A 21638-nucleotide genomic window follows, 5' to 3' on the forward strand; every position below is an offset into this window, starting at 1 on the left:
CCCTGGGGCTCCCCGTCTCACCGCCAGGAGCTCAGACTCCCTGGGCTCACACCAGCCCCCCGGAGACAGAGCAGAGCTGGAGGCAGCCGGGGGAGCCAGGGCTGGGTATTGGGGCAGAGGGAGGGGGCCTGTTTCTGCATCCAGGGAGCTGCACCAGCCACGCCTCTGCTAGCACCAAACTCCAGCCCTGTGGGCGGCTGCGGGCACTGCTCCGAAGGCCGATCACAACCACGTGTGCTCCCCCTCGTCCCGTGTTCATCCCCCCCTCAGGCAGGGTGGGTGGGAGGGAGCCTGCCCTGACCTCTAAGTGCCTGCTGAGCCTCTGGGAGGAAGGTCACGGTTCAATCCTATAGGCTCAGAGGCCTGCCTGTCTGGAGGTTTCCAAGCGCTCCTGGTCCCCGCCCTCTCCTGAGAGGCAGCTCACCCCCAGCAGGGAAGGGCTGGATTTTCATCTGCCATTCCCCTGCAATCCCTAGGGGCCAATACCCATGGGTGGCACCACCTGTGTGACCCCTTTGGGAGAACCACCCCTACCCCGCTCCACAGAGCAGTACCAGGGCTCCTGCTGCACAGGGCAAGAACAAGGGAGATCTTCCCCAGAGGCCAGGAGTGGAGGGCCCCCTGCCCTCCCTGGGTGAACCTGGCGCTCTGCTCCGCGAAGCACAAGGCTGGGCCGGCCGCACACCGAATGTACCCGATCACTTTACGTATTAACTCTGTGCCTTGACCCTCCACAGGTCCCAGATACTTATGCAAAACAGTTGGCCCTGGGGCAGGCTGGGGCGAGCAGTCAGCCCACCTGGCTGCTGGGGGAGTGCTGGGAGCACAGCCCCTGTCTTCACGCAAGGCTCCACTGGCTCCCAGAGGCCACAGCCAGGCCTGTTCCCATCCCAGTGTCCTGCTGGCTGGAAGCAGGGCTCAGGTGGCTCCTTCTGCAGCAGGCTGCTCACTGTCCCACTCCTCGTCCTGGAAGGCAACTCCCAGCCTGTGTCCAGGGAGGGGCATGGATGGAAATTAGGTGGGGTAAATGGGGTTCTCCACAGGAAGGCAAGAGCCCCTTGGCTCCCCCGTCCTTTGGGGGGGCAGTGCTGTACATTATGCCCTGCTGCCCCTTGGGCAGGGTGTGACACAGCCAGTTCCCTGTACCCCAGCTTGGCCTAGGCCAACCACGCAGCCAAAGGAAGCACGTAGCACCCAGCAAGATGGCAGCCACAAGGGGGGAATCAGAACTCCCCACATCAGGGGACAAGTTGGGTGCTGAGGTCCCAGGGGAATGGACAAAACCGCTGGCCTGAGCTCTGCTGTTTCCCCAGCCAGTGCTAAGCAGCGTCCGCCAGGAGCAGCCTTCTGGGCTTCCCTGGCTCTGCTGCTGTAGCAGGTGAGCCCTCTCCCTGCAGGGCATGGAGCCTGCACACCCCTGGTCTGCATGGACCGTGGGGATCCCAGTGTTGCATGCACATTGTTATGCTCAGAAGCCAAAGTGTCACCCTCGCCCTCACGCCTCCTGCTCCCCCCTGGAGGAGTCAGCCTGGGCTCAGATGCGGGGAGGGTTTTGCTTTCTCCCCTCTCCCTTCTCTCTCCTTTATATGGGTTTGATTTGTTACCAGGTCTTGATTATACCAAAGGAATCGGATGGTTATTATTAAAGTTAGTATTTCTTTAATGCATGGCTGTGAGTGGCTCCTCGTCTGACGTGGCGGGAGGGGTACATGCAGGAAGGGGCATGCTGCGGCCCTGTCCAGCAGCTGCTCTTTATCCAGGGTACACAGGGCGTGTGCTTGGCTGAGGAGTCTCTGAGCCAGTGGGACCATGCTTTGCCCTTTGGGCCCCAGCAGCCCCTCTCCTTCGCTCTTAGACCCTGAGCTTTACAAGGGCCAGTAACTGCCCCTGCTCGGCCTCCCTTGCCTGAGATCTCCCCCCGCCCAGGTGCCTCCTGCCGCGGTTGGCGGCTGCAAATGAGGTCACATCCCAGCAGCGGGCGGGCAAGCAGAGCATCGCCCCAGCCCTGCGTCCAGCTGCCCCCCAGCCACGGCCGTTCAGAGCGGGGCCAGGGCTCAGCCACCACCTGCGACGGCTGCTCACACCAGGCCGGGCTGCAGGTGCTGGACAGCCCCAGCGAGCTGGGCTGGGAGCACCTGGCCCAGCCCGGCCCTGCCTCCTGGGGGAAGCAGTGGGGGGCAAAGGGGGGAGCTCAGGCTCTGGCTCCCTGGGGCTTGGCCTCCCTCTAGTCCCCGGGCAGGGCCCAGCTTGGGGGTGCCCATAGGCAGGGGCCCCAGCGAGGGGCTCAGCTCCCAGGGTGGGGGGCTCAGGTGCCTGGCAGCCGCCTGGCTCCCCGAGCTACAATGGTCTGTTCCAGCACCCCCCCTCTCTCCGGTGTGTGGAATAGTCTGCCGCAATGGTTCAGCGCCCCCCCCCCCCCGGTTCTGCAGCAATGGTCTGTTCCAGCGCCCCCCCTCCCCAGTGTGTGGAACAGTCTAACCCCAGGCGTGTGTAGGGCTCGCCCCCCCTTTCCCGCTTGGAATGGTTTGTCCCGCCTGCCGCACATGGAGTGGTGGGGCCCGCCCCCGGGAATGGTTTATTCCCCCCCCCCCCCGCGGTGGTAGGGCCCGGCTAGTTTCCGGTTCCGGCGCGGCCGCCCTGAGTACGGGCAGGAGCCATGGCGCTGCCCGGGCCCCCCCGGCTCTGAGCCCCGGGCCCCCCATGGCGGCTCCGCACCCCGAGAAGCTGGAGGGAGGAGTCCCGGCCCCGCCGCCCCCCCCGGGGCCCCCCAACCCGCCGGGCAGTGGCCCCCCCGGCGGGCCCGGCAGGAAGCAGGGGAAGGGGGGTGAGAGCGGGGCGGGGGGGGCCGTGGAGCGGGGGGGGTCTGAGGGGGTGTAACTGGGGGGGGCTGGGGCCGTGGAGCGGTGGGTGCTTGGGGGTTCGGGGGGGGCTGGGGGCGGAGGGGCCCGGGGGGGGGTAACCGGGGGGGGTGTAACCGGGGGGGGGCTGGGGGTGGAGGGGCCCGGGGGGGTGTAACCGGGGGGGGGGCTGGGGGTGGAGGGGCCCGGGTGGGTGTAACCGGGGGGGGGGGGCTGGGGCCGCGGAGCGGGGCGGCCCAGGGGGGGTGTAACCTGGGGGGGGCTGGGGGTGGAGGGGCCCGGGGGGGTGTAACCGGGGGGGGGCTGGGGCCGCGGAGCGGGGCGGCCCAGGGGGGGTGTAACCGGGGGGGGCTGGGGCAGCGGGGCGGCCCGGGGGGGGTGTAACCGGGGGGCCGCGGGGCGGGGCGGCCCAGGAGGGGTGTAACCGGGGGGGGGGCTGGGGCGGCCCGGGGGGGGTGTAACCGGGGGGGGGGGCTGGGGCGGCGGGGCGGCCCGGGGGGGGTGTAACCGGGGGGGGGGCTGGGGCCGCGGGGCGGCCCGGGGGGGGTGTAACCAGGGGGGGTTGGGGGCACTCGAAGGGGATGAGGGAACTGTGGCAAGGCGGATTGGCGGGGGCTGGCAGGGCCAGGGGGGCTTTGAGGGATGTGGGGCGCTGACGCTGGCAGGGCTGTTGCGGGACTGGTAAATGCTGGGCTGTAGTGAGGGGTGGTGGGGTCTGTATGGCACCCTTCTCCCCTGGGCAGGGCCACGTCACTGGCCCCTATGTCTGGGGCTCTGCACGGAGAGCCTGGGCCATGGGTCCCTGCCCCATGGTGCTTCCAAGGGGGTCTGGCCGTTCCCCGGCTGAGGTGTGCCTGGCCTCCCCCAGCGGGGCACGGCCCAGCAGGCCTGTGGAACATGGCGTGGTCGGCAGGCGTTTTTGCAGCGCAGGAGGGGCCGGCGCGCAGAGGCCGAGCTCGGTCCTGGCGGGGTGCAGCAGCCGTCCCCTCCGGCCCTTCCTTGCACTTGCATGGGCAACGGTTGCGCTGAAGCCATCTGGAGCCTGGCCCTTTGTGGGGGAAGGGAACGCGTTCACCGGGGAGCTGGACCGGGACGCCAGCCACTCTGCACGCGGCTGAGAACCGGGGATTTGCATGCAGGGCCATGGTGCGGCTCAGTCCTGGGGCCATGGGCTGCACCTGTTCTCCCTAGATGAGTTATCCATGACCTTCTCAGGCCATAAAGTTCTTCTGTCCCATCATTAGTGGTCTGGAAACGCTGCCCGTGCCTTGGAGCCTGCCCAGCCCCTGCCCTGGGGGAGCAGGTCAGGTTTGAGAACAGGGAGGCTTCATGGGAGAAGAGAGTTTGGGGGTGTCTGTTCTTTGTGCAGGGCCCGCTTGAGACAGTGAGCATAGGGTTGGCGGAGATGCTGGTCCTTATTTTCCCTCCGTACGTAGGTCGGGGGGAAATGGGGGCAGGATGTCTTCAGGGCATGCCAGGGTTGACTGCACTCACTGACGCTTCCTCTCACAGGTCTGCAAATGAAGAGCCCTGAAAAGAAACGGCGCAAATCCAACACTCAGGTAGGGGGCACAGCTGGGACCCTGTGCATTCAAACCCCGTGATAGAAGGGTGGGGGCCAGGCGGTCAGCCCAGCACCACGACACGAGTGCATGCATGGCACCTGGGGGAAAGAACCCCAAAAGGTTCTGGTGGCACAGACAGCCCCACCCACAGCAGGTTGGAGCCAAACCCTGGGGCTGCTTGGAGTGTCCTGCAGCTTGTACTATGAGAGCAAGGGAGCTGGCCCTGCGTCAGGGCCGATGGACGGACATGCACGCCCCCATGGAGCAGCGCACAGCCAGTGGGGGCTGTACGGGCAGCGGTGCCCATCCTTAAAAGCCGCCGGTGCTGGCTGTGCCCATGGGCTAGGGACTATCCCAGTGCCTCAGATGCCTTTGACATGGATGGCGCTAGGAGCCCAGGGTCCCTGCTCCAGCCAGGACTTATTTTCCCCTCTCCCAGTAGCGTGAGGCTCCGGGAGGGGCAGCTTCCTGCTGCTCTGAATGCCGTGGGTTGCCAGGCTATGCAGAGGAACTAGTGGGCTTGGCCCTGCCAGTTTTCGCTCTCTCTCCTCCCAGGCCCTTCCTGGCACCAGCAGGAGCTGAGGGCCTTGTGCTTCTGGCAGGTTGGGCCCCACATGCCTGATTGTTGCATGGGTGAGCCCCTCACTAACTCCTGTGCCTTTTCCCCACAGGGCCCTGCCTATTCCCATCTCTCGGAGTTCGCCCCGCCCCCAACTCCAATGGTCGACCACTTGGTGGCCTCCAACCCCTTTGAAGATGACTTTGGAACGCCTAAAGTGGGGGCCTCGTCGGCTCCGTTCCTCGGCAACCCTGTGCCCTTTGGGAACTTCCGCATGCAGGGGGGCATGACATCCCAGGTGCCACCAGGCTACGGAGGGGGCCCCCAGGCCATGCGGAGGCAGCCCCCGCCCTTTGCCCCGAGCCAGATGGGCCCGGCCTTCAGCATGCCCCCCCAGAACCCCAACTACGTGCAGCCTGGTGGCATGAGCTTCCCCAGCCAGCCCTTCAACCAGCCTCTCGGACAGAGCTTCAGCCCCCCCGCAGGGCAGCTCATGCAGGGGCCAGTCGGGGGCTTTGGGCCCATGATCTCCCCCACCATGGGGCAGCCTCCCCGGGGAGACATGACACCAGGGCCTGCCCTGAATCCCCCTGCTGGCCCCCCCATGGCCCAGAGATTCAGTCAGCCTGCCAATCTCTTTGGACAGTCTCCCATGCAGCGGCCCAGCCAGAACCTGCCCCCAAACACCAGCCCCTTCCCTGGGGCTGACCCTGGCTTCCCGACTGGAGGGGATGATGGGGGGAAGAACCTCAACCCCCCTCCCAGCACCTTCAGCCAGGACCTGCACTCAGGCTCACCAGCCGCAGTGAATGGGGCCCAGCCGAGCTTCGCCCCCAGCAGCGCCAGCCGGAGCAGCAGCACCCCCGAAACTAACAGCCTCCCTCCCTCCAGCAAGGCGTCTGGCAACTCGGGGCACCAGCCACCGCCGGGCCTGGTGTACCCTTGCGGGGCCTGCCGCAGCGAGGTGAACGATGACCAGGACGCCATCCTGTGTGAGGCCTCCTGCCAGAAGTGGTTCCACCGGGAGTGCACAGGCATGACGGAGAATGCCTACGGGCTGCTCACCACCGAGGCCTCGGCCGTCTGGGCCTGTGACTACTGCCTGAAGACCAAGGAGATCCAGTCAGTGTACATCCGGGAGGGTATGGGGCAGCTGGTGGCAGCCAATGACGGCTGAGCGGGCGCTGGGCCCAGCTAGGGAGGGGCCATGCTACCCTCACCTTGTACAGATCCCTGCTTGGTTTTCGGGCCACTCCCCCCCCACCCTTCTTTTGTAGCCACCTCTCTCCCTGCGTGCAAGAGACGATGTTGAGTGCTGGCGTCTGGCTTTGGTAAAGTTTCCTCTCTGTTCTTGCTCATCTGTGTGGCTGGACCTGGTGCAGCTCATGCCCCTTTTAAAATACTCGGAGCATCCATCGGAATGAGAGGCAAGACCAGTTCCTGCCCCCCCCCTTACCCCCACACCTGCCAGCCCAGAGTGTGAAGTCCAGAATGGGGCTCTGAGGTCTCTGTCACTGGCCAAGCTGAGCAGCCAGTGGTGCCAGAATTGCTGTCTGGAAGCAGAGTAAACAACTGTCCCACAGAGAGCCCTGGGGAAGGGGGTGTCCTGCAAATGCTGATGCTTGGAGCAGTCTCTGTGGGGTAGAAGTGGGGCGGAGCTGGCGGGGGTTGTGTCCTGGTGGTGGGGGAGCTGTGGTGTGACCACTAGAGCTGGGAGCTCAGGCCAGAGCAGCGTTACAGATCCCCTGCCCCCGGCAGCCAGGGCTGGGCTCTGTCTCCTGGCAGAACCAGCACACTGAGCCCTTTGCACTGGGGGGGGTGTCCCACCCCTGAACTGCCGCTTCCCAAGCAACACTCGGCCCTGTGCTGTTGCCGGAGGGGAGGGCGGTGGGTCTGTGGCACAGGGTGTGGCTGCCAGCGTGCCTCTGAGCAGCTGGGAAGGCAGCTTTCGCTCCCTTTCCCCAGGCCGCATCCAGTGCCCTGCACGCGTGCTCACGCCTCGCCGGGATTCCACGCATGTCCCGAGTAGCTACAACGCAGGCCCCTTGGAGCGCAGGCCCAGCCTGCTCTACCTGGCTGGGCTGAGCCAGGCCTGCTCCTGGCCTGCTGCAGGCGCGAGGTGGCTTCTCCTGGTCACTGATCACTCTTGAATAGCATCTGCGATGAGACCCCCGGCCCCAGTGCTCTCGGCACCCTGCCCCCCTGGGAGGAACAGCTCTGCGGGTTTCCGTAAAGCTCCAGCCCTGGACCCAGATTAGGTGAGACCCAGCTTTGGTTATGAGTCACCTTCCAGCCCAAGGGGCTGCTGAGAGCAGCTGGGAGACGTGGCCCAAGGGGCTCCACAGCCATCATTAGATGTCCTCGCACTTTGGGCTGCTCCATTTCATCATTGGTTGGACGGTGCCTGTTGCCTCCTGGGCGCCCATGAAAGCCAGTGGGCGGTTACGCAGCTGAGCAGAAGCTGTGCGTGCCCCTTTCTACCGTGAGTTATGTCACATGTGGCAGGCTGTGGGGCTGGGAGGCGTGGCGGGTCCCGCTGTGGCCGGAGCGTGGGGGGCGCACAGGTCGGAAATGCACATGTTGTGAGCCGGCCACATCCTCTGGCACAGCGGGACCCAGGCCCGTGGAAGCAGCTTCTGAAGGGCATGGCACTGTCAGCTCAGTCTGTCCGGGAGTCCCTCCTGCCCCCCCTTCCCACGCACAGGCAGTAGGCAGCAGTGGGTGTGAAGGTGTTTTCCTGGGGTGGCCAGCAGCCCAGCACAGAGGTGCCTCCCTTCCATCTGTACCAGGGATGTAGCCTGCTGCAGGGCTTGTCTCCCTGGCTCCCAACCTCCCGTGTTGCTCCGATCACCAGCCCATTGGGCTCCTGCGGCTGCCTGGCCGGCTGCTGTCATGACCGGTCCTGTGGGGGCTCAGGCAGGCCGCGGCTGCACTCTGTCGTGTTTGTGAAGGTCTCTCGGCTCCCATGCTTTTAACTCAAAGCGGGGATTCTGGAACAGACTCCCAGATTCAGGGCCCTGCGTTTACTTCTGGTGTCAGCAAGAGCTGCAGAGCCCCAGGGGCTGAGCGCACCCCTTAGCCGGTGCAGGGGGCAGCTTGCTTCCCAGCAGTGGTGCAGAGTGAGATTAGCAAGCCAGGTGTAGGGGTGTAACTGTCTGGAACCAGTTACAGCAGAGAGAGAGACTCCTGGGGGGAGCGGGGAACCCAGAGCCTGGCCTGGTAGATGGGATGGGATCTTACTGCTCCAAATGGCTGAGGGAGGTGGGCAGGCCAGTGGTGGGGGCCTGTCATGAGCTGTGGGTGGGGAATGAACAGGGTGAGTGGGCTGAGCTGAGAAGCACTGGGAGCAGCTTGGCGCATGGCACAGGGGCTGTGTTGGTAGGCGCACACTTTACCCAGCTGCGTACACACGTTGCCCGGATGCAGGACTGCTAGCTGGCTAACAGCTGCTCGTATTTAGTAGCCATGGGTCATCCCAACCCTCGCTGGGCACCCTGGACAGGGCTGCAGCTGGCCTGTGTGCTGTGTGAGGGGCTTGGAGCTGGCTGGGCCCTGCTGCTCTCGGGTGTGTTGGGGAACTCTCCTGGGTTTGTTAATTTTTTGCTGTTTTGATGACTTCTTCCCTTTTGTAAAGTGGTTGCTGGTGTGGTTTGTAATAGTTTTTAACCTCCCAGAGCTTTCTGCAGGACCAGGGGGCACAGTCTTGCCCCATTTTAACCGTCTGAGCATTAAAGGAAAACTTTTTGTATTGTCCAGCTATAAAACTCTTTGAAATCAGACTCTTGTCTGTCCGTCCATCTGAGACACATAAGAACGGCCATGCTGTGTCAGACCAAAGGTCCATCCAGCCTAGTGTCCTGTCTGCCGACAGTGGCCAATGCCAGGTGCCCCAGAGGGAGCGAACCTAACAGGTAAGGATCAAGTGATCTCTCTCCTGCCATCCATCTCCACCCTCTGACAAACAGAGGCTTGGGACACCACTCCTTACCCAGCCTGGTTAATAGCCTTTAATGGACTTAACCTCCATGGATTTATCCAATTCTCTCTTAAACCCTGTTATAGTCCTAGCCTTCACAACCTCCTCAGGCAAGGAGTTCCACAGCTTTACTGTGCGCTGAGTGAAGAAGAACTTTCCTTTTATTTGTTTTAAACCTGCTACCCATTAATTTCATTTGGTGGCCCCTAGTTCTTTTATTATGGGAACAAGTAAATAACTTTTCCTTCTTCACTTTCTCCACACCACTCATGAGTTTATAGACCTCTATCCTATCCCCCCTTAGTCTCCTCTTTTCCAAGCTGAAAAGTCCTAGCCTCTTTAATCTCTCCTCATAGGGGACCTGTTCCAAACCCCTCATTGTTTTAGTTGCCCTTTTCTGAACCTTTTCTAATGCCCCCTGTTGCATTGGGTTGGTTTTGCTGAACTGGGGCCCCCTTAGCTGAGAAGTTCTGCTCTGTTAGCCTCTCCCAGGATGGTGCCAGCAGTGACCCCCCAGCCTGGTATATTAGCTGGTGCTCGAGCTGGTTATCGGCACCCCCGGGTAGCATCTAGCCTGCCCCAAGAGTCCAAGGACTGGGCTTCGCTGGCCCTTTTGGCGACGCAAAGCAACTGGAGTGGTGGGAAGGCCAGCAGCCCTGTGCAGGGCAAGTGGCTCCAGGGGGGGCTCCCCTTGCCCCACGGGGGCTTTGCTGGGGGGGCGGAGCCCCGAGGGGTGACACAGGCCTTTCCTCGCCACGCGCGCTCCTGGGTGTCGCCCCCGGGGGCGAGGCCGGCGGGCGGGAGGAAAGGGCCGGTCGCCCCCACGTGGCCGCCCCCCAGCTGGGGGGTTGGTCCTGCCAGGGCTGGCCCCGTCCCGAGCGCCGGGGCCTGGGGGGGGGGGGAAGAGTCCCTGCCTCCTCCTCACTGCCCCCCCCGACAGCTGGGAGCAGAGGGTGGCTGCTATTGGCTGCGGGTCACGTGCGCCCTCCCCGCCCGCCCGGAGTGTTGCGAGCAGCTGGCGGAGTTTGATACAAAGTTGCTGCCGCGCCCCGGAGCCCCCGGGACCCTCCCGGGAGACGGAGCCGGGACCCCCCCGCCAGCCCGGAGCAGGTCAGTGAGGCCGCGGGGAGCGGAGCCCCTGGCCCGGCTGCAGCCCGCGTCCCGGGGGGCTGAGGTTGGGCTCTCGCAGGTCCCATCGCCCCGTTCCCAGGGCAGCCCCCTTCTGGCCTGGCCAGGGGCGCGGCCGGTGCTCGGAGAGGACCCCGGGGGTTGGGCGCCTTCACCGGCGGGTGCAGGATAGTCTGGGCGAGCGGCTGAGCCCGAGCTGGGTGGGGGCCCCTGGCACGCAGCCCAGCGGGGTGAGCGGCGGGGATCTGCCGGCCCGGTGCGCCCAGCCTGGGGTCCTGTTCCCGAGTGGGCAGAGGGGCTGGCTGGGAGCGGGGGTCCTGTAAGGCCGAGAACCCTGCACTGGGTGAGTTTAGCTAGGGACCCCCTCCATTCACCAGCTCAGGGAGGCCCCTGAAAGTGCCCGGCAGCAGGCGCCGGGCCAAGGCGCCCGACGATGCCCTTGGCGCCTTCGCCGGGCCGGGCCTTGCACAGCAGAGTCTCACCCGAGGATCAGGTTCCTCCGCTCTGCTCCCTGCCCGGCCCCTGGGGCTGTGCCCGCCGCCCCACGTCGCTCTCCCAGTGTGCCCGCTCCCGCTGCCATGGTGTCCCCGGGGAGGGAGTCTCACCCGCCCGGCTCCGATAAACTCGTTTCTGCCACTTCCTTCCCGTGAGGCGCTGCCAGCAGAGACGGCTGCTGTGCAGCGCCCGGGGAGCAGGGGACAGAAGGGCACCCCCCTGCCCAGCCGTGCCCAGGGGCCCGTCGTGCTGAGCTGCAGCTGCCCTGGCCCCATGGAGCGTCACCATCTCTACTTCCACCTGCTTAACTGCGTTAAAAGCAGCTAAAAGTAGCTCCCCCCTGTCGCTTTCCCACGTTGCAACTGGTGTCATTGGCCTGGGGATCGCGAGGGGGAGGGGAGGCAGGGGCTGGGCCGAGGGGAATGCAGGGCGGGGGCTGCGCAGGGAACAGGACCGTGGGGAGACGGGTGCCCCGGGCAGCTCTCCAGGAAGCTTGGCTCATGCTTGAAGCCCTGCTGTAGACCAGGGATTCTTAACCGTTTTCTTTCTGAGCCCCCCCCCCCCCATGCTATAAAAACTCCACGGCCCCCCCTAGGCCACAGTAACTGGTTTTCTGCATACAAAAGCCAGGGCCGGTATTAGCGGGTAACAAGCAGGGCAATTACCTGGGGTCCACATGCCACAGGGGCCCCCATGAAACTACATCAGTCAGCTTCGGCTTCAGCCCTGGGTGGTGGGGCAGCTCAGGGCCTCGGACTTCAGCCCCATGCGGTGGGGCTTCGGCTCTCTGCCCTGGGCCCCAGCAAGTCTAACGCTGGCCATGCTTGGAGAACCCCATGAAACCTGCTTGCAGCTCCCCAGGGGCCTCGGACACCTGCTTGAGAACCACTGCTGTAGACCCTCTTGAGTCACCCCAGGGGCTGGGCCGTGGGCCCCCTCAGGCTGCACCCGCATTCTGCCGGGCCCAGCTGGGTCTCACCTGCCTGCAGCGTTTCCTCCCTTTCCTCACCTTGGGGCACTTCCTGCTTCTCTTGAGAACTTGGTGACCTGCCCTGGGAGAGCGAGTGCTGGAGAGGGCAGGGCTGCAGCCAGGATCCTCCTGCGCTCCCCTGGGCTGGTGCTGAAGTGGGAGAGCCCAAACCTCACAGCCGCCCCAGGACAGGGGCAGGATCTTTATCCCCATTGTACTAATGGGGAAACCAAGGCACATGGCGGGGAAGGGACTCCCTCAAGGTCACACAGTGAGTCTGTGGCATCAAAGCCAGGAATAGAACCCAGGAGTCCTGGCTCCCAGCCCCCACTGTCCTGCTTGCCACAGGTGTGTCTATTAAGGGCTCCCTCCCAGCTCAGCTCTTCCTTTTATGTGAACCAAACCTGTGTGACTTCATCTTACTGTCATGGAAACATTGTGATGTCATGGAGTTTGCTTTGTGACGTCACTGCAGGGGCAGTTGGGGTGAGGTGTCCTCCGGGTGGGAAGGAAGCTCCTGGGTGAAATCCCAAGAGCCCCAGGGGCAGGGAGCTCAGAGACGGGCAATTGGGAGTGACCCCTCTCTCTAGAACCACCTGGAGCTCCAGTCCCAGCCCTGGCACCTGGACTCCCTCCCCTTCTCTGGGCTGCCAGCTGTCGTCTGAGGCCTGGGGCTTCATACCCCATGTCCTGTGCCAGCTGGGAATGCCCCCGCCCCCAGGGGTGGGCCGGGGCTCCTTGGCAGCTGGGCAGGGGAATGCGGCAGCTGGCTCCTCCCTGCCCCCTTCCCCTGATCTCCAGCCCTCAGAACCTGTCCGGGGAATGAGGCTGCCCTCCCCACACCATGCCTGGCTGGGGGACCAGGGGTCTGTGTTATCAACGGTGCCAAACCCGCACGGGGCCGCACACTCCGAGCCCCTCCCAGTGCAGGCACCCTGACCCCACGACCCCTGCAAGGAAGAGGGGACTAATGGGTGAGAGCCGGTGGGGCTGGCAGCTCAGCCTCCTGGCTCTATTCCCAGCTCGGGTAGGAAATAAAGCCCAGTGGTTAGAGGGGGGGTGGGGTCTCTTCCTGGCTCCCGTCTGACCTGGAGCTGTGTCGCACAGCAGTGGGAACATGGCGTTCCCACTCCCATTGTGAGGCCAAGCTGCACGGAAACAGGGCCTGAAGGTCTCTTTGTTTCCATTTGCAAATTTTCCTTTGCAAGTCAAATCACCCAGGGCAGAGCGTCAGCTGGGTACCCAGAGCCTGGCAAAGTCCCTGTCTGGGCAGTGTCTCTCCCCTGGGCCCACACGCTGGCTGTAGTCCCAGGTCGCTGCAGCCAGGTCCCTGCTGGCTGCCCCAGCACTGACCCCTCTGTCCTGCAGGTGGGATCCGGGCTGTCCTGGGACCGGAGCAGGAATGGCTGAGAACTCGGACTCTCGGGACTCGGATAACAGCTGGGTGATCGCAGGCTCCGGGGTACAGGAGGAGGCCCTGGGCTGCAGGGTGGAGATGTACCAAGGGGGGGCCCAGAACTTGCCCTGGCCAAGGTGGTCTCTTCGGTTCTTGCTCCTTTTCCCGCTGGTCTGGGGTGCAGAGCTCCTCGGGGGTAGGGGGCTTTCCCTGGCCTCTGCTGAACACCCAGCTGCTGAGACCCCCTTTACCAGCACTCCCTAAATCCCTGCCCCTCTCGCGAGGGGAGCAGCTGCTGCCTCCTGCTCGGGGGTCTTGGGGGACTCTGAGCTGCCTGCCCTTGGGCAAGGGGTGTCATTGTGCTGCCCCCCCCCCCTTGGGTTGGTGGCGGTACGGGGTCCAGGCCCAAACCGTGGGCCCCAAACACATCCCAGGGGGCAGCGGGGGTGGGGATCTGAAACCCAGGAACTCTCATTTCAGCATCCGAGGGTCTTCCCTGCTGTTCCTGGCAGGGCGGGGCAGGGCTGGGCTGTGCCTGGGGAGCACCCGGGGGCAGGTAGGGACTGGGGTAACCAGCCCTCTGTGTCTCCAGGGTTTTCCTGTGGAAACCGTGGGCCCAGAGCTGGGCGCAGCCACCCAGACACCCGCAGATGAGGAGCCAGCAGGACACAGCGTCCCCAAGGGGCACCACACCGAGGGTGCGCACATGGGCACGTGAACGGAGCAGATATGGGATGAGCCCCACTAGTGCAGCCCCCTGGCTGTCTGCCCCCGGCTTCCCTCTGCCCAGGCCCCTGGCTGTCTGCCGGCTTCCCTCTGCCCAGCCCCCCCCCGTCCTACCCAGCCCCCTGGGCTGTCTGTCCCCAGCTTCCAGCCCGTCTGCACAGCACCGCCCCCCGGCTGTCTGCCTCAAGCTTACCCCCATCCAGCCCCCCTGGCCTGCCCAGCTCTCTCACCGTCTGCCCCTAGTTCCCCACCAGCCCTCTCACCCTGCCCAGTCCTTCTTCCTCTCCATCTCCCTGTCCTGCCCCGTCCCCCCAACTCCCCCCACTCACGGCCTGGCCCTATGGGTTGCTCTGGCCTCCTGGCTGGGTTCTCAGCTCTCTCTTCCACTTTGGGCTGAGGGAGAGGATCCCTGGGCCCCTTTTGGCTGGGGGCGGAGGGGGTGGGGGGCTTCCGCAGGTGCCCAGCAGGGCTTCTGCATTGGGCAAGAAGGGCCCTAGCTCCCGTCCCCCTCCCCCGGCACTGGGGACACGCTGGCCTCCCCACTCGCTGCCCTCTGGGCCGCTGGATGCTAACAAGGCCGTCTCTCCCCAGCCAGCGCCTCTCCAGGCAAGAAGAGTGAAGGCTCCCAGCTGAACACGTCCCCCTGTCCTGAGGAGGCTGAGTTCAAGGTACGTTTACTGAGGGAGGGTCACAGATGCCCACGCCAGAGACCCACCCCCAAGTGATCCCTAGAGCAGAGCGGTTAGAAAACCAGCCCCTCGGTGATGGAGAACCCAGTACTACCCAATGGTTAATTCCCCTCACAGTTAAATATTTACACCTGACTTGCAGTCTGAATTTGTCTAGCTTTAACTCCCAGCCACGGCTCCGGATAGACCTTCCTCTGCTAGACGGACGAGCCCCTGATTTAATATTTGTTCCCAGGTAGATCCTCAGAGGGGGGATCAAGCCACCCCTGAACCGGCTCTTTGTTCAGCTAAGTACATCAGCTCAGAGAGCTTAATCAGTGCAACTGACCAACCAGCCAAACCGCATGCTTCTCCGCTGCTGGCTGGACCTGTGAGGACCCAGCACCCGCAGCACCATTCCCGCTAAGCTGTTTGCGCGTGCGCACGGCTCCTAAACCCCGTGCACATGGCGAAACCCCGCCCACCCAGCAATCTGCACAGAAGAAATTTTTTGCGCGCACGGCCTGTCAAAAATTAGAGGGAACGTTGCCTGCAGGAGAGAGTTACGAGGAGATGGACAAGGATTACAGTTGGTACTTCTGGTGCATTAGCTGGTAGTCCTCAGCTGCACGCAGGGATCCAGGCTCGCTCCCCTGATCCCTGCACCCAACCAAGATTGGGCGACAGCAGACGCCGGTGGAATTATAGCCCTGCAGCTGGATTTTGTAGATAAATGCTCAGATCTGTCCCCCAGCAAGGGGGGTGTTAGCTTTGGCAGCCTAGGTAACGAGGCCAGTATGCATCATTACCTAATCCCTGATGTCGGGGGTCGGATCTAGAGCTAGGCTCCCATGCTGCCTTGTCGTGATGGGGGAAGGTGCCAGACAAGCCGGGGCACACAGCCCCACCCGGGGTCTCTTCTGCAGAGCTCCTGCCCGCTGGGACCAGGGTGCCCTGCCTGCGGCCCGGGAGGAGGACCACATGGGGGTGGGCGGCGCATGGATCCTGACAGCGTCGCTCTGTCCCCAGGACTCTGAGGAGTATCCCCGGGAGACCCCAAGCTCAGCAGCCTCCCCCAGGCCTGGCGCTCTGGGCCACGAGGCGCCAGAGATCCAGGCGCAGGAAGGGCCACGCTCCGAGGGCCCCAAGCTGGGCTCTGACACCAACACCCCAGGCTCCGCGCCCACTGGCAGAGCAGGTGGGTCCCAAGTCACTGGGCGGCTCCAGGGACAGGCTCCAGGGTTGGGCCACAGGGGTGCTGTGCAGGACTCGCCCCTAGAGACTGGTACACAGCCCCCACCCCTCTACAGAGAGCTCAGTGGGGAGCCTGTCTCAGTGTTGGGGGGGCCCAGCTCAGTAGGTGTTTGTCTCAGGGGAGAGAGAGTGTGGGAGGGAACCATGGCTCAATGGTGGGGGCTGCTTAGCAGGGGGCTGGTCTGAATGTGGTGGCAGGGCCTGGCTCAATGGGGGCTGGTCTGAGTTTCTGGGGGCGGGGCCTGGTTCAGCAGGGGCGGGGCCTGGCTCAGTGGGGGTGGGGCCGAGTTTCTGGGGGCAGGGCCTGGCTCAGTGGGGGCTGGGCCGAGTGTCTGGGGGCGGGGCCTGGCTCAGTGGGGGTGGGCTGAGTGGCTGGGGCGGGGCCTGGCTCAGTGGGGGCGGGGCTGAGTGGCTGGGGCGGGGCCTGGCTCAGTGGGGGCGGGGCTGAGTGGCTGGGGCGGGGCCTGGCTCAGTGGGGGCGGGGCTGAGTGGCTGGGGCGGGGCCTGGCTCAGTGGGGCCGGGGCCGAGTGGCTGGGGGCGGGGCCTGGCTCCCTGAGGCGCTCTCGGTGGGCTCCTCTCATTCTCCGCAGGGGAGCCGCAGGAGGAGGGGAGCAGCAGCGAGGATGATGCCCCGGGTCTGCGCCGGCAGCAGCCGCAGGACTCACGCCAGGCCCCGTGGGGCCCTGCCGAGTGCCGTGGGGCCGAGGCAGCCAGTGACGGGGAGAGCGGGCTCCGTGTGAATTCATGCCTTCTGGGCGTGCTGGCGCTCCTGGGCATCGGGCTCCTGGCCTTCTCCGGTGAGTGAGGCCCTGCGGCTGCTGGGGGGCAGATGGGGCTGATGCTGGCGTCTCCTTCACCGTCTACTTCTCTCCCCAGGTGCCATCTACGACCCTGGGGATGGTAAGTACTGGGGGTCTCCCCCTCACTGACCAGCCGCGCTGCTCCAGCCCCGCTCGCCGGGCCTCCGCCTGTCTCCGACCCCCAGACTCCCCGCTTAGGGAGCGAAGGGGGCAGTGTCATTGACACCCCCCCCCGAACCGCCTGTGTGGAGCTGCTGGGACACAGACCAGCCGGCTGTTCAGATCTCCTCTCCTTCCTTCCTGCCAGGCCCCATAGAGAGCATGGATCCCAGGGACATCCCAGATGGGGAGCAGCAGCCACTGGCTGCTGGCGTGAAGGTATGTGGCGAGGGGAGGTCTCCAGGCCTGAGACTAGCTTGGCACCCCACTGCTGAACAAGGGGGTTGTCCCCAGCATTGGCTTTGGGGGGAGCAGAGGTCCTGGAAATGCAGCCCCAGGCCTCCTTGCCTTTGTTTCCCGGGCACACAGGCCTGCACGATACTGCCGTGAGATCCCTCCCACCCCTGGGGTAGCCAGCGCTGCAGTGAGGTCTGCCACCCGCTGGCCCCATCCTGCTGGGGAAACTGAGGCACAGAGGGAGGCAGGGTGGGCTGGGGCAGAACTGGGAGGGGAACCCTGGCGTCCTAGCTCTCACGTGCCTGGTACAGTCACAGAGTCGAGCTTTTACCCTCGCTCGCAGGACTGGCTGCAGCAGCCCCCGCTGGACACGGCTGGGGACCCCCAGAGCCTGCACTCCATGAGCCTGCTTCTGGACAAGCTGGCCAAGGAGAACCAGGACATCCGGCTCATGCAGGCGGAGCTGCAGGTGGGTGCTTGGGGGGAGCACACGGGGGGCACTGGCTGCATCATATCCTGTCTGTGCTGTAGCTCTCGGCCAAGGGCAGAGCCAGCTCCTAGCGGGGCCAGGGCGCTCAGCTGCCTCGGGGTGAGCTGCAGCAGGTCCGTGTGGTGTCCGGGAGCCAGCTCTGTGTATCGCCCTGCGGACACGTCGCCCCTTGCCGCGTCTGTGACCGGCTCGCCCGCTCTGTGCGCTGGGATGGCCCGCGGCTGAGCTCCCGGGGCAATTCCAGCCTGTGCTGGGGGGACCTGTGGACAGAGCTCGAGCCATTTGCTGTATCTGGGTGGAAGGAGCCTAACGAATAGGCAGAGCAGATATGGGCAGAGGGCACCGGGGGGTGGGTTACTGGGCAGTGCCCTGGGTCAGCCGGGGGGCGGTTTGCCTCCCCCAGGCTTGGACCCGTCTGTCCTGACCCACCCCGGTGTCCACAGGCGCAGAAGGACGAGCTCCAGGCCCTGCTGCAGAAGAGCGAGGGGGAGAAGGCGTCGGTCGGCTCCCAGCAGCAGAGCCTGGCAGGGGAGAACGCGCGGCTCCACCAGGCGCTGCAGCAGGCGGCCGAGGCTCACCGCTCCGCCCAGGCCGAGCTGCGGGAGCTGCGGGAGCAGCTGCAGGGCCTGGAGCAGGAGGGCGCGGCCGAGACCCCGCGGCCGAGGGAGGGGCTGGCTGCAGAGCGACCCCCCGAGGAGCAGCTGCTGCCCCAGGAGCTGGCCAGGCAGCGTGGGCTGCTGGGCTCTGTGCGGCGGGAGCTGGAGGAGGCCCTGCAGCGAGCCCAGGGCTCGGGCGGGACGGAGCGGCTGCGGGCGGAGCTGGCTGGCGTGGAGCAGCGGCTGGCACAGGAGCTGCAGCGGGCAGAGAGCTGGGAACAGACCGACGGCGGGGGGCGCGGCGGGGAAGGCAGAGGGGCCACGGAGCCATCCCGCCCCCCCTGGCTGGAGCCACCCAAAGCTGACAGGAAGGAGGGTGGGTGGCACAAGAGGCAGGAGACCAGAGCGGAGCGGAGGCGCCGGCATGGGGACCCGGGGGGCAGGGAGAGGAGGGAGCAGGATGGTGCCAAGCCCCCGAAGCGCCAGGGGCTGCGGGACGCCAGGCCGGCCAAGGACCAGAACGGGCAGCGTCGGGCGGGCGGTGGGAAGGGGGCGCTCCAGGGGCCCCACGAGCACAACGTCTTCTGGGAGCCGCCCCGGCTGCAGCGGTACCGGGCGCCCCAGGGCTGCGCCCGCCAGGAGGGGCTGGAGCTGCTTGGGGCCGAGCTGGCGTCGGTGCAGCAGGGGCAGTTCCTGCGGCTGCTGAAGGGCTACATGGCCGGGCTGGGCTGGGGGCAGCACTTCTCGGGGCTGGCAGCCCAGCTCGACGGCGCCTTCGCCCACGACCACCCGCGCTTCCGCCACGTCGTGGAGGAGCTGGCGGAGCTGCTGGCGGAGCAGGAGCAGGGCGACGAGGAGGCGGCCGATGACTTCGAGGAGTATGTGCTGCAGCGTTGCGGCGGGGACGGGTGAGCCTGCCCCCTTCCCGCTGCCCCCTTCCCCCCCGGGCCTGCGGCGAGGACGGGTGAGCCTGCCCCCTTCCCGCTGCCCCCTTCCCCCCGGGCCCTACGGCGAGGACGGCTGAGCCTGCCCCCTTCCCGCTGCCCCCTTCCCTCCCGGGCCCTACGGCGAGGACGGCTGAGCCTGCCCCCTTCCCGCTGCCCCCTTCCCCCCCGGGCCCTATGGCGAGGACGGCTGAGCCTGCCCCCTTCCCCCCGGGCCCTACGGCGAGGACGGCTGAGCCTGCCCCCTTCCCGCTGCCCCCTTCCCCCCCGGGCCCTACGGCGAGGACGGCTGAGCCTGCCCCCTTCCCCCCGGGCCCTACGGCGAGGACGGCTGAGCCTGCCCCCTTCCCCCCCGGGCCCTACGGCGAGGACGGCTGAGCCTGCCCCCTTCCCCCCCGGGCCCTACGGCGAGGACGGCTGAGCCTGCCCCCTTCCCCCCCGGGCCCTACGGCGAGGACGGCTGAGCCTGCCCCCTTCCCCCCCGGGCCCTACGGCGAGGACGGCTGAGCCTGCCCCCTTCCCCCCCGGGCCCTACGGCGAGGACGGCTGAGCCTGCCCCCTTCCCCCCCGGGCCCTACGGCGAGGACGGCTGAGCCTGCCCCCTTCCCGCTGCCCCCTTCCCCCCCGGGCCCTACGGCGAGGACGGCTGAGCCTGCCCCCTTCCCCCCGGGCCCTACGGCGAGGACGGCTGAGCCTGCCCCCTTCCCCCCCGGGCCCTACGGCGAGGACGGCTGAGCCTGCCCCCTTCCCCCCCGGGCCCTACGGCGAGGACGGCTGAGCCTGCCCCCTTTCCGCTCCCCGACCAGGCCCTACGGTGGGTGGGCACGTGGCACCGTCAGCCGAGGCAGCAGGGGCAGGGGAGGTGGCTCTGTGCGCGCAGGGGAGGGGAGCCGGGGCTCCCCGGTGTGTGCGGAGGGGAGGAGGAGGGAGGCCGGGGGGCATTGCCCTTTCTGCTCCCCACGAGCCCCTCCCCGCTAACCCGCCCTGTGCGTTCGGACTTGCAGCTTTGCCAGGAAGGAGAGAGCGCAGCGGCGGGCGAAGCAGCAGAGCAAGGAGCGCCGTGGGCACGGCCCCCCGCGGGACAGGGACGGCCCCCGCGGGAAGGAGAACAGCCCGCCAGACAAAGGCTAGAGCTGGGAAGGCAGCGCCAGCCGAGCGGGGCCCCAGCCAGCCCTGTACTGTGTAGGGGCAGCAGCCAGAGCCCTGTAGGGACACGATGTTTGTTCTGCTGCGCTGTGTCCCAGGCTAGGGGGGGCTGGGAGGGGGTGACCCCTGGGGGAAGGTGATGCCAGAGCAGGGGCGTGCCCCCTCTAAATCTGTACGGCCAGAGTTTGATCAGAGCCGTCAGCCCCTGCCCAGCGCACCAGCTCTGCAAACAGCACACCCCAGTGAGATGCCAATGCAGCCGATGCCCTGTGCCTGCTGTCAGGCAGAGAGGCCCCTTCCCATGGCTGAGTTGGGGGGGCTGAGCCGTGACAAAAGGATGGGGGCATTAGGGGGTTTTCTCGGGACAGCAGGGGCCCTGAATGCTTTGCCCACAGCCTGCACTTTCCCCTGGTGCAGTGCCAAAGGGCTCCCCACGGCACCCTGCCACCTGCTCTGTCCCTTCCAGGTGCCAAGGGGCCCCTGATTTCCTTGGCATGGGGCCAGGGCTGGGTCTGTGGGGACTGAGCTCCCACGTGCACCCAACTGTGGGTTGGTAACGGTGTCCCCCTGCTGCGGCCTGGCTTCGTGCCCACTCCACTGCCATCCCTGCACCGAGTCATGCCAGATCCCCCCCACCTCCTCCCGCCACCCTCTGGAGGGCCACGTGGGGCTCCCTCTCTGCTCCCCAGCCGGGCGCTCTCGGCACTAACTGCCCCCCGTGTGATGTTGCACTTTGCTAGAAACAAATAAACTCGCTGTTGGGAAGCTCCTGAGGCTGGCCGCTGTTGAGTGGGGCGGGGCTGCGTACACCGTGGGGCACTGGGGCCGGGGGGCAGCTTCCAAGGGTCGGCAGCACCCTGCCTGCCCGCCCACATGGTTCCCTGGGCAGCGCTGCCGTGGGGCCCGTTTCCTTGGGGGACTGGGGGTGGAGCAAATGATGCCAGTGCCCGGTGAGACGCCTCCTTCGCCACTCCCAGGCCCTCCGCTCCCGTGGGCCCCAGGCCAGCCTGCCCCACGTCAGCCCAGCAGAGCCCATTGTCGTCTTCCACCGAACCCCGCATCGCCCAGGCCAGAGAACCCACCCAGGGATTCCTGCGTCCAGCCTGGCCCCCCAGGCCAGAGCTCTCCCCCTCCCAGTAAGCTGGGCCCTTCGCTATGGCTCCCCAGCCCTGGTCTCCTCTGGGGTGCAGGGACAGCTGGCTACTCTCAGCTCCATGGGGTGGGGGTTCCCTGGAGACGCCCCAGGGTTGAGGCTTCTCACCACCCGTGGCCCTTAGTGTGGGGAAGCCTTGTTTCTGCTGCCCTCGATCAGCTCCCATCCCGTGGCCCCGGCACCTGCCCCTGCTCTCCGGGCTGGACTGGGCGGCTGCTTTCGGCACCTGGCTGGAGCCATGGGGGTCGCTGTGGTTGCCCTGGGCTGCAGCTGGACGCCCCACAGCTGTGGCTGGTTTTAAAGGGCTGGAGGGCCAGATCTCACCTTGACAAAAGCTGCCCCATGGCTCTGCTGCCTCGGCAGGGCCATCGGAGCTGGAGCTAGGCCAGGCTGGGACTGAGATGGGCAGGGAGCTGCAGCCCCCCGGAGCCCCCGGCATAAGGGGACCAGAGCACCGTGGCCCAGCCCTGGCAGGGGCCCTTAGTATCTGGCTGCACTGCAGTGACAGACCCCCGGC

The 21638-nt window shown here is 66.1% G+C and overlaps 2 protein-coding genes across 6 annotated transcripts; both read left to right on the forward strand.

Annotated features, from left to right (window-relative positions):
• Positions 1-1566: 1566 nt before the first annotated feature.
• PYGO2 (pygopus family PHD finger 2) lies at positions 1567-8759 on the forward strand. Of its 3 annotated transcripts, none has more exons than XM_073322921.1 (3): positions 1567-1647; positions 4371-4420; positions 5095-8759. In XM_073322921.1, the coding sequence occupies exons 2-3, from the start codon at positions 4379-4381 to the stop codon at positions 6157-6159; spliced, it is 1107 nt and encodes a 368-aa protein (XP_073179022.1). In that variant the 5' UTR covers positions 1567-1647; positions 4371-4378; the 3' UTR covers positions 6160-8759. The 3 variants fall into 3 exon arrangements, with proteins under 3 accessions (XP_073179022.1, XP_073179020.1, XP_073179021.1); XM_073322919.1 differs by lacking the exon at positions 1567-1647 and adding an exon at positions 2213-2824; XM_073322920.1 differs by lacking the exon at positions 1567-1647 and adding an exon at positions 3498-4004.
• A 1225-nt stretch (positions 8760-9984) lies between these two features.
• PBXIP1 (PBX homeobox interacting protein 1) lies at positions 9985-20736 on the forward strand. 3 transcript variants are annotated; one of them, XM_073322897.1, is made up of 11 exons: positions 9985-10068; positions 12920-13013; positions 13540-13645; positions 14265-14341; positions 15371-15539; positions 16187-16393; positions 16473-16496; positions 16704-16774; positions 17136-17261; positions 17726-18786; positions 19827-20736. In XM_073322897.1, exons 2-11 carry the CDS (start codon positions 12954-12956, stop codon positions 19951-19953), a joined length of 2028 nt encoding a protein of 675 aa, XP_073178998.1. In that variant the 5' UTR covers positions 9985-10068; positions 12920-12953; the 3' UTR covers positions 19954-20736. The 3 variants fall into 3 exon arrangements, with proteins under 3 accessions (XP_073178998.1, XP_073178999.1, XP_073179000.1); XM_073322898.1 differs by having other exon boundaries at positions 12920-12995; XM_073322899.1 differs by lacking the exon at positions 16187-16393.
• Positions 20737-21638: the final 902 nt, after the last annotated feature.

The sequence above is a fragment of the Lepidochelys kempii genome, chromosome 24 (genome assembly GCF_965140265.1).
Source record: "Lepidochelys kempii isolate rLepKem1 chromosome 24, rLepKem1.hap2, whole genome shotgun sequence".
NCBI lineage: Eukaryota > Metazoa > Chordata > Testudines > Cheloniidae > Lepidochelys > Lepidochelys kempii.

Coding starts and splice junctions, on each gene's coding strand:
- PYGO2 (XM_073322919.1), top strand. CDS start 2,521: ATGGTTTGTCCCGCCTGCCGCACATGGAGTGGTGGGGCCCGCCCCCGG. Junction 2,825..4,370: donor CAGGAAGCAGGGGAAGGGGG/GTGAGAGCGGGG, acceptor TTCCTCTCACAG/GTCTGCAAATGAAGAGCCCT. Junction 4,421..5,094: donor GGCGCAAATCCAACACTCAG/GTAGGGGGCACA, acceptor TTTTCCCCACAG/GGCCCTGCCTATTCCCATCT.
- PBXIP1 (XM_073322897.1), top strand. CDS start 12,954: ATGGCTGAGAACTCGGACTCTCGGGACTCGGATAACAGCTGGGTGATC. Junction 13,014..13,539: donor GGGTGATCGCAGGCTCCGGG/GTACAGGAGGAG, acceptor CTGTGTCTCCAG/GGTTTTCCTGTGGAAACCGT. Junction 16,394..16,472: donor CGGGCTCCTGGCCTTCTCCG/GTGAGTGAGGCC, acceptor TTCTCTCCCCAG/GTGCCATCTACGACCCTGGG.